Source organism: Semicossyphus pulcher, unplaced genomic scaffold, assembly GCF_022749685.1.
Source record: "Semicossyphus pulcher isolate SPU_LCO1_2020_fin unplaced genomic scaffold, fSemPul1.0.p SCAF_10, whole genome shotgun sequence".
Classification (NCBI taxonomy): Eukaryota; Metazoa; Chordata; class Actinopteri; order Labriformes; family Labridae; genus Semicossyphus; species Semicossyphus pulcher.
Window position 1 is genome coordinate 4,059,648 of NW_027211604.1, and position 11,236 is coordinate 4,070,883.

The window sequence follows — 11,236 nt, forward strand, 5'->3', positions numbered from 1 at the left end:
TTGTCAGTTTATCATGAAGAGTTTCACGTTTTTCATGAGTGACCTGAAGTTTCTAAACGTAGCGGATTTTATTCCCTCGCGACCAAGAGGACTCCTTGACGTGATGACGGCGCGCACTTCTGACACGTCACAGCACGTATGACCGGAGACTGCACGGGCCCAGTCCTGGCTGCTAACCTACCAGTTTGGATTAGATGTTCAGCATACCTGTGCGTTTAAAGTTTTAATTATTGAAGGCGCAATTACCCTACTTCCGCTTTCGCTCTGAAGGCGGGGTGTGTTCCAGCAGCTGCTCGCGCCCCACCCCTGCCACTGTCCCTACGTTGTTGTTGTTTTTACAAACAGTCGCGCGCTGTGGCTCGAGCTATCAACCCCTGATTTGTGCCGACGGTTGGCTCGCCGCGCGCATGCAGCAGAATGGCTCGAGCGGTTCCAACGGTTCTGATGGCTGCAGCAGGGATCGCCAGTCTCTGTCCTTCAGCCCACTGCCCGCCGCTACTACACGGGTAAGGAGGTTCATTCAGGAGAGAAGGACGCTGCCACTACCCAGAGTGATGGTGGTATTCTCGGCCGCAGGTGACACCGAGAAACCGGGCGATGCCATGTCCAGCTCGGACTCTGCGGAGGACGAGTTCCGAAAGCCGGCCTCCCCAGCCCCGAACTTCACTCTCAGCAAGCCCCTTCACTCCTCGCTGAACACACAGGAGCAGGAGGTAGGCCGCTCTAACTATCTGTTTCAAACGGAAAATCATGTTAAAACTGCACACACAAGACCAAACCAAACTGTGACAAAAAATGCTTACAACTTAAATGGCATTCATACTTTTGTAGCTACTTAAACACAGTATTTATCACTCATGAACAGCCCAAAAAAGACCATGAAAGTAGTCGATAGATGGAGCACACATACTAGCAAGTACATCTGAGTAACGGTCAAATTCACGAGGTTCAAGTTCCTATATAACTATGATAATAATTATGACCCTGTGCACAAATCATAATATCCCAACGTTGTATTTAACTATTTATACAGGGGTCCAAGGCTGGTTGAGCTGATAATTGGCTGGCAGCTATGTCACATGACTTGTGTTAATGAGCCAGCATGTGATATGTCCAGCCTGCTCATGGATGTACACAACATGGCTACAGCAGAATAATCCTCTTATTTCTGTGACAGTAAAGTCTTGGCTGCAGATCAACACCACATACCTCCTCTCACAGGCTGTTTGGAGATATTTCAATTATCATAAGAGGTATTAAATCAACATATTTTGAAATTTAGTTTGTTCTTGTCATTTGACTGGATGCAGTCCATTATTACACCCTATTACACTATCCACTACTTCCACTGTAACAACTAGCATGGTTGCAATACAGTGCATCCTAGTGGTTATATACTTTATTGACCTTAAACTTAAAATTTGTGAAGAAAAAGACTCCTGCAAACTGTTTAACACTTACTTAATCAACATTTCTCTCCACAGACCTTTATTATGTAAATTAAATATAGCCAAACAGCTTCTGTACCATTTATTTATATGTATAGCCTGTGAATAGCCCACCAAGCAGAGTGTGCCAGGTGAGCCTCTGTGGCATCCATTCAAATTCAGGTCAATTAGATCTTCCAATTGTAAACAAATAAGATTGGAACTACTGTAAATTGATATGTGCAATCCAATAGAACAATTCAATTAACTAGGAGGAACCGTATAAGCACATATACAATAATAACATGTTGTAATTGAAAATAGGCCTGTAGAAACCCATAGAATGCTTGTAGACACTACTAGAAATATTTGCGAATATAATATTTAAAAAAAGAAGGAAGATGTTGCCTGAAAACAATATGTGAAAAGTAGGAAATAATTTTGTGTACCTACATTTATTTTCACGGAAACACAAAAAAGTGACGTAAATACCTGTTCTTCCAGTAATGGTTGTGACAATATTAAATACAGAACAAAATGAATATTTAAACACCACAGTCTCTTTTATGTATTTTTAAGATAATGAAACGATAACCAAGACCATTGAAGTCTCCATATCCTGAAACAAACTAATAATTAAAAACACAAAAATGGACTTGGATGACACACCTAGAAAATAAATAAAAATGTTCCCACATTTTTAAACTTTATTTTGAAATGTTTTCAGTACATTTCATGTTTCCTCTGGACAAATAGGATGTCAAATTTAGTGGTGTGGTTTTATAACTACTTGGCTTGAACAGCTGACTGTTTAAAAGGCATGGCATTAACACCAAGTCAATATGACGACACCCATGCAAAAGATTCTCCATCCTCACAATTAACCCTTATATAAACAACTATAAAATATATCATTAATTATGTATTATTTATTCAAATATTTATTATAACAAAAGTAGGCCCCTTTTCACATCTTACCTTTTAAAAGAATTAATAACTATAAAAGAATTTATAACTATAAAATGCTTTTAGGCCTTTATAGTACTTTATGATAAAATAAAAATAAACCTTAAATACACAGGCATAGATTTTGTTAATGCTTCTTCTTCTTTTAAACACTATTGCGTGTAACAAGCTTGACAGTCTGCCATCATGTTTGAAGGCTTTTAATTTAGTTATTTACCGCTTTTAATCTTAATTTTAATTTCCAGTTTCCAGAGGTCATCTCTCTGAATGTCGGGGGCACATTTTTCACCACTCGCCTGTCCACTCTGCGGCGATTCGATGACACCATGTTGGCCGCCATGTTCAGCGGGCGTCATTACATCCCCAAAGATGCTGACGGACGCTATTTCATCGATCGGGATGGAACTTATTTTGGGTGAGTTGCCTTGTGTTTGAGCTGGATGATTAAAATAACAAATATCAACAATAGATTTGCTATTGATTCTTTGTCAGACAACAGAGGATTAAATTAATGATTTAATCTGGCTGTTATTTAGACTGTTTCCCTATATACAAGTTCCTGGGTTATCTTGAGTATGACAAACATTTTAGCACAGGACCGTTATCTGCTAGACAGGGAGGTATGTAAATGGAATGGAGATAACATTTTGTTCCTAAAAAAAGCTCACTCTGCAATCTGTAAGTGTTTTTAAAGCTGCTGATAAGCAACTATACTGACAGAAGGTATTTATGAGTCAGGCATTCTGTGGAAAAAAGTATAACTGCCTTCTGCCAGTGCTGGAAACTTATTTACATATCTATTTCACCGTCATCTGAGGGTTTTCTGTGCCTGCTGCTTATCGGCTGTCATAATAAGATAATGATATACCTGTAATGAGATTACGATTTGGTGATGTATGTAGCTGCCAATACTCTCCACAGTAACACAGTGGGCTTTAGTTATAAGAGGGTGTTGCTCTGCATGATGGAGGTGTTAAAAAGGCAAGCAAAGTTGTGAGCTTGCAAAAACCGACTGAAAAGGTGCAACTAAAAATAACGACCTGTGTGGGTTATCCCAGCAGCCATCTGAGCTACTGGTATCATGGCCATTATCAGGGTTTATTTAGTCAGGCTGCTCAGTAAATCGTAATGTCATCGTTATTGCAAAAAACACATCACAAAAGTCTGAATTTATCGCAATACGAAAATATATTTGATGCAAAAACGCCTCTCACTCAGCATGTGAAAACTTCCCCTGTTGGATGGGGCCCTGGGTATAATGGCCATGCTTTCACACCATTTTGATGGGATCAGATGAAGCCCAAGCTGTTATCAGCTGCTTGCTCATTAATTGGTGTCAATTTAGTGGTGAAAAACAGCTTTTTGGATTTAGACGTAGAAACCAAGAGTTCTAGCTAAGATGCACTCTTTAATATTTCTTTATTTATCACCCTAGGAGGCAATTTAGCATGGGTTATTGTGTTCTGATGTTTGTTAATAGTTTTGTGTAAATGTTGATGGACTGATTCACTTTGACCACTAGGGTGTGTATTGTGTTGGTGTAACTGGTCAAGCGATTAGGTCAGGTGTTTATAGGTCAAAGGTGAATGGAAGTTACTTGGTCATAGGTGGAGGGAACACATAGTTCTCACCATAACATAACCGTAAGACGCAACATGTAATGTAACAGTATTGGATTTATGATAATAATTTTTAACCATACATAACAGTAATCATTTTCTGTCTAGTTTATCATTCAACAATAAATGGGAACGTCACCCAAAGATATTTTCATTGGAACATTGGAACTTTGAACACTTCATATCGTTATCACAATATTGCAGATTGTAATCGCACGTTGCAGATTTGTCTCCTGTCCTGCCGGCCGTTTACTAGAGGGCTGAATGCCCTCTGCATGCCTTTGTTCTCAGTCTGGATTTATTGCTCGGATGTTGAGGCTGACACTGGCATGCTAACGAATCTGAGGCCTACTGTTTTTAGCCCCATGTTTCCTTGAATTTCCTTCGGGATCAATAAAGTATCAATCCATCATCTATCTATCTGTCGATGTGAAATGGCTGTTCAACATGAGTCTGGTTCTGCTCGAGGTTCCTGCCTGTTAAAAGTACGGAGTACGGTCTAGACCTGCTCTTTTTGTGTCTTGAGATAACTTTGGTTATGATTTGGCGCTATATAAATAAAAGTTGATTGATTGAGTGTTTGATCTTATATCACGGTGTTAGCATGCTAATATTGTCCCTAAACACATACGACAGCTGAGGCAGATGGGAATGTTATAACTTTGCGGAGATTTGTGCATAAATAATTTCTTTTTATCTGCAGTTAATGCTGTACACACGTCTACTTGCTGTGTACAGTTTCAGTATTTATGCTTTACATTTTTTGCGTTTGTTTACAATCTACTGAACAATATATTTGTATAGACATGTTTACTTACTTAACCAGTTTTTTCCCCTACTTGTATATACAGTACATAATGTTCAATATTTGGTTTTACTTACCTTTGTTATGCCTTGCTGCCCTTTCTTTAGCTGTGTTTGTCTCTTAAGTTTATGTTTGTTATGTTTTTAAGCTTGATCACAGTCATTTTTTATATTGAATGAGACACAAGAATCAAGACAGTCAGACAGTGATGCTGCAGCACTGTATTGTACCTTTTTTTCTTCTACCAAAATGTTTTGAGCTGGTGAGGAGGTACTAAACCGGAAACATATTTCACTGTCGGTACAGTATTGAAAAAAGTTTGAGAACCACTGCGCTAGAGGAAAAGTCAGAGGATCACCAAAGTCAGCAGGCTTCATCCTCTGGTGACTTTAGAGTGTGTACAAAACTGCATAAAATATTTCACTCCTGACCAAACTTGACCAACTTCACCTCCCTGGTGTGGCTTAAAAGCAACAGCATACAGAGTCTAGATGTCGGGCTTATGTAAGAAATGGGCTGAGGTTAGTAAGGTCATTTCTGGGTCCATCCCCTGTGTGTTTCAGTGTATTAAAGATTTATAAAGGAGCTGACAGAATGAGAGACTGAAGATAAATATAAATATAAAGAACACTAGTCGATGTTCTCAGACACCCAGAGGAGGACTTCTCATTGGGGAACAGAAATACTGATGCTTTAAGCCAGCTTAGTTCTTGAGGCTATTGTCTTGGTGGAGAATAAATCTTGTTGCAAGTTGCTGTTGTGTTGTACTCTGCAGCAGCCTTTCCTCCAGGACTTCTCTGTATTTTTTCTGCATTTTATTCTCTACGTCTATAAGCCTGCCAGGTTCTGCTGCAGAGAAGCAGAAAAAAAATCAACTTAATTGGCCACGTTTGTTGAAGGATTCGAGTCGAGCTTTCTGTAGGTTTCAGTAGATTTACTCAGTAAGAGAGCAAATGTACAGGAGGATTCAAATACAGAAAAACTAGCACAATAAAGATAAGCAGACTTGAGCATATAGCTAGAGTATAAAGACAAGTAGGGATAAAAATAGACATTTATTATGAGTAATTTTCTTCTGCTGTGGAGGAGTCTGTAACACAAACAGTATCAAATTGTGTAAGAGGTTTGATAGTATGAATCTTCAGAGAAAAAGGCCACACACACTGTCATGTAGTAATGCAATAATAGCGCAATCCCGCGTTTTGAAGGTGACATCAGTGACGTCAAAGCTGATTCAAAAGGTAGAAATCTAGTTTTGTGTGGATTTCTTCTAATGACACTGTTTCCATCTGAAGGGACATCCTGAACTTTCTCCGAGAAGGCGAGCTTCCTCACAGGGACCGAGTGCGAGCGGTGCACAGGGAGGCGCAGTACTACTCCATCGGCCCGCTGCTGGACAGCCTGGAGGACACGCAGCCGCTCACAGGGGAGAAAGTCCGACAAGCTTTCCTCGATCTGCTGCCCTACTACAAAGGTAATCTGTCTGCCTCACATTAAATGTTCATTAACTCTTTTCACACAACTCAGCACTATTAGCAGAGGTTTTCAAAGTACACGGACAATGGAGCCAGTGAGTTAGCTGTGGGCTATGTCTTGTGCCCTATTTCTTTTTTTTTCTCCTACATCTGTCTCTGTTCACATTTTGGCAAATTCGGCACTATCAAAACTATCAAATTAGATATCAGCAGCTCCTGTCTACAGTGTACCCATGTGCTTATAGACAACCATCACTGGATTACTCTGATACCGAGAAGACTTTGAATCTTGATGCTGATTCTGGAGTTTTAAGCAGCGTCTCCGTTAAATATTTTTTGTTTGTTTAAGTTTCTTTGCAGTGGACATCAGGGATATGGATCCAGGGTTTCCCCCAGAATAGTTTCTAGGCCCTGTGGCAACTACCTTTTGACAAGTGCTGGTTGCCCGGCGGCTCCTTTAATAGGGCCCTTCATCAAGGGGTCGCTGAGCCTTAGACTTATGATAGGTAGAAAGCATGAAGTAGAAAGAAATCTGATATCCGGCCTGCTGTTTTTTCTTCAGTGTAGTATTTGCTTGTGAACTCTCCAAACATTGTATCTGTCTCTAACTGAGCTGACTCTTCTGTAAGAGTTAGATATGCCTGAGGTTTCCTTTTTACTTGCTCAATGGACAAAGAGGTGATTCAGTCTAAAACTGTCTGTTGCTCAACGACATTTTATCCTAATTGAATGACCTAACAGCATTTAAAGCTCAGAACCTAAAAATTAAACCGAGTTTCTGTGGACGAACAGCTTTGAGTGGCAGCTTAATTAATGTTCACAAACTGTGAAATCTCACACTGATGTGGATTGCAAGGCTGCGTACTGCAAACATGGAGCAGGTTGGGTGTGGGTGGGTCACCCCGACAGTACATGGCATACACAGACATCTTGATTAGGTAGGTTTGTTTGTATTGACTTCACCATGATTCTATTAAGTGAAGATTTACGTCCATTTAACACCTAATTTGCTGAGCAGCTGAAAAACATGAATGTAAGTCTTTCATTGAAACTTGTTTCTATTTCAGAAAATCTGGAGCGTATCGTGGAGATTGCCAAACTGAGGGCCATGCAGAAAAAGGCGCGCTTTGCCAAGTTGAAGATCTGCGTCTACAAGGAGGAAATGCCCATCACACCCTACGAGCGTCCTCTTTTTAACTCTTTGCGTTTTGAGCGCTCGGACAGCGAGGCCAAGCTCTTTGAGCATCACTGCGAGGTGGACGTTTCCTTCGGACCATGGGAGGCGGTGGCGGACGTTTATGACCTGCTGCACTGCATCGTCAGTGACCTGTCCGAGCGTGGCATCACAGCCGAGCAGCAGTGCATCGGCGTCTGTGACAAGCACCTTATCAACCATTATTACTGCAAGAGGCCCATCTATGAGTTTAAGATCACATGGTGGTGAAGCTGGAGGGAGGCAGCCACGACCAAAAGGCAGAAGGGAAGATGCTCCATTTTTACTAAAACTTGGCCAATATTGGTTTTTATATTAATGTTGCCAATATTTTGTGCTGATGTGACCCTTTAAATCATGCTCATGAAGTATCCTGGGTTTCCCTAAAATATATATTTTTTCTTTCTTGTAGAAAAAAAACACTAGGAAGCAAACAAGTTAAATGTCAACACTTTCCAGTAGAATCCAGGTCAATGAAAGCCTCTAAAATCCTGTTTGCTGCAGTCCAGTGGTTTAACTCCACACCTGTGGTCCAGTGATATACAGGTGAACTCCAGGACCTCATGACACCACTTTTGGGTGTAGGTGTGGGTACAACTAACCACACAAACAAGCCTAAAAGTTTCAACCAGGAGGGCAGAGAAATGCTGCTGTTCAGTCTGGCGTTAAGTTATTATGTAAAGATCCATAAAGTTGTATAAAGGTCTACTCATATATGATGTGATTGAGGATGCATTTAGGGCCCATTTCAGCCGTATTTATTAGTTGTGCAACTCAAACTTTTATCTCCACCAGTATCCTCACTCGAGGTGTTCAGGCACAGTGTTTGTTTGATTAGTCAGGCTTCTGCCGCGCTCAGAGCCTGGAGCACAGTCACTATAGTTACGTGCAAATTGAAGAAGAAATACAAAGACACAGCAATGTTTGTGAAGTGCGAGTGAAAGGGCAGCTTTTATGCTGCTTTTGTAGACAGCTGTGGTGATTTGAACTGAAGTATCTTTGTTTGAAAACCGATGATTAAAAATCATGACTGAAGCACACTGTTGCAGGAAGCCTGCATATCTAACAATAGAGATACAGCTGTCTACATACAGAATCAATCTTTCATACACAGCTGCCACTGTGGCCATATATCACAAAGATGGAATACTAACATACATGTATGGGCTTTTCCCACCTTGAGACTTGTAGGTCAAAGTCATTTGCTACTTTCTGAAGAGCGCTGGACAAGACGAAAATCATTACAACAACATGTCTTACATTAATGATGATGTATTTTCAGATAACGAACGTATTATCGTTGATACTACAACAGGCATGGGGTCAAATAATCAAAGTGGTTGGAGTTATCAGATCACAGAGCTTCTTGGTGGTTGTTTATACTTGTATTTAGCATTATCCCCTTAAGTCTAAGTAATGCTGCTAAACAGTAGAATCTTATGTTTGCAAACATAAACCAGACCAAGTTTTTGCTTGAATGTATTGAGTTAAATTGTGCGTACTTTGCCTACGCACACAACTTTTCATGTGTAAGAGAAAGGAAGTGGCATTTCCTCTTTCAAAAGTTAAACCATCCTGCACTACCATCAAACAAAGGGTTGTTTTCAGTCTTTAAATCTATTTTTATATGTCAGACTTTTGGATGTAACTATGGTGACTGTGTTGGACTGTGAGTGAACACCATCTAAACACTAAGGTAGCACTGTGGCTGAATGCATCCAGTGTAGATGAAGGATTTAAGTGGCTGCTGATCAGTGTAGACAGTGTTCGATTTAAATCTGAATGTGCAAAAATGTGCAAAAAAGTCTGAGACGATTGTCACATTAGAGCCGTGAGATATATCACATTGAAAAGCCAGTTCTGCCCATTTTCTAGTAATATTTGAAATATGTTATACATTATTTTATTTACTACATTCACTTTTTCATAGCTAATTTATGAGACAAGCTTTGCCCTAACATGGATCAGTATGTGATTGAATCAGATCAGCTCTCATTAGAAACAACATTCGGAAAAAAAGACCTTGTAGTAAATATTAAATATTGTAAGTAAGTAAAGGAAGTAAAATCTGTATTTTTTAGGCCTAAGTTTTGTTTCAGGATGCAGAATAACTGTGAGCCTGTTCCTTTTGGATAAACAGAGTATATTTTAATTATGCAACCGTAAGAGGAGTGTGTTTTTAAAGATCTGAGAACGCTAGAGTGGTAAAGATTTTGTCTCATTTTACTAGGTTACAGGGGACTGAAGGTAGCTGAATTTGTTTCACACTGATGCAAATTTGATGTTATAGCAGAAATACGGCTGTTTACACGCTTGTCCATTGTTTGGAGTCTTGTTTAGAAGATGAATAATGTTAATGACTCATGGTCGCAGAAAGAATCTTAAAGTAAACCATTCTGAGTTAACGTCAACTTTTATTCCACGTTATGTTCACTGAAGCTGTGATATAGTGTCAAAGCTAAGTTTAATGTTTTCTCCTACTGTACTTGATAATGAAGTCTGAGCACCTTGTGATTGTAACCAATATATATATATATTTTGTGGTACCTCAAGTGAAAGTATAAGATAAACAATTCCATATTTATTAATTATAGAAAACTACAACTTTATTTATCTTTCCTAAGAAAGACAACATGCTTTTTATTTTACTTTTTAAATTATGCAGGAGTGATGCTACATTCTTATTCCGGGCACCGTTAATCTTTATTTACAGTCATGTATGCAATGTTTTTAATGTTTTTATATTGTTATTTATCTGTTTCTGTTAGCTTCTAGGAAGCTGTAGTTCTATATTTGGATTTAGTTTGTTTCTAGTGAAAAAGAGATGTGTCATTTTTATTATTTATGGTAAAATTAAAAATAATTGTTAATCGCTTTCACACTGTGTCCCTGTTTTATTCTGAAACTCCACTAAGTGTACTCTTAACAAGTCTGTTTACAGGTGTTAAGGACTGCTGCCTCGAGTGATGTCACCTGAGGTAGCATCGTTTGGGGCTGAAGACAACAACGAAACAAAATCTGGTGGTATGCAGTTAGAAAGAAGCGGGCAGCCCAGACCTCTGTAGCCGTCTCCTCGTCTCTGTTTGAGACGAGAAGTTTGGGCTACATTAGCCGATACTAGCATAACATACCATAGTAGACTATATACAGTCATTGTAACATACTGAAGTTGGCTTGGTGCATTGTGGGTAAGTAGGCGCTATATTTTGACAAGCAGGACGTGTGCAATAAAAGGTCTTTATCTCCGTTTCTGCTGCATTGATTGATATCATTCTTATTATTTAAATGGAGAAGAGAAGTTGTGATCATTCCCAAACATCTCTCTTGGTCTCAATTAACAGATGTTTCAAAGTTTATCAAATAAGTGGCCAAACTTTCTTCACCTTCAGTCCGGAGTAAATAGTTAACATGCTAGTGCTAACATGCTAATGTTTAGCAGGTATTATACATATAGTTGTGCTTACAGTTTTTCTTAGTTTGGTGTAGCGTGCTAACATTTGCTGACATGCACATAACACATTGTAAAGCTAAAGTCAGCATGTTAGCATTGTTATTATGAGCAGGTTAGCATAGTGATTTTAGCATTTACACTTCTAGCCTATCTGGCATTTTTTGTGTGTCTTTGAGTGTGATGAGAACTTTGTTTGACTTGTGGCTGTTATATTGTGATGCTGTTTAGTTTTAGTTTAGACTCGTCAGCAGTCTGAGTGAGTCAAAATAAGTGAATATCT

The 11,236-nt window shown here is 39.3% G+C and overlaps 1 protein-coding gene across 1 annotated transcript; it reads left to right on the top strand.

Annotated features, from left to right (window-relative positions):
• The first annotated feature begins 407 nt into the window (after nucleotides 1-407).
• kctd7 (potassium channel tetramerization domain containing 7) lies at nucleotides 408-10,384 on the top strand. The gene is made up of 4 exons (XM_069672755.1): nucleotides 408-713; nucleotides 2,639-2,808; nucleotides 6,113-6,291; nucleotides 7,360-10,384. The coding sequence occupies exons 1-4, from the start codon at nucleotides 408-410 to the stop codon at nucleotides 7,734-7,736; spliced, it is 1,032 nt and encodes a 343-aa protein (XP_069528856.1). The 3' UTR covers nucleotides 7,737-10,384.
• The last annotated feature ends 852 nt before the right edge of the window (nucleotides 10,385-11,236 follow it).

Excerpts from the sequence above, each read along its gene's own strand:
- kctd7 (XM_069672755.1), top strand. The coding sequence starts at position 408 with ATGCAGCAGAATGGCTCGAGCGGTTCCAACGGTTCTGATGGCTGCAGC. Across the intron at positions 714-2,638 it reads TGAACACACAGGAGCAGGAG|TTTCCAGAGGTCATCTCTCT; the intron begins GTAGGCCGCTCT and ends TTTAATTTCCAG. Across the intron at positions 6,292-7,359 it reads TCTGCTGCCCTACTACAAAG|AAAATCTGGAGCGTATCGTG; the intron begins GTAATCTGTCTG and ends TTTCTATTTCAG.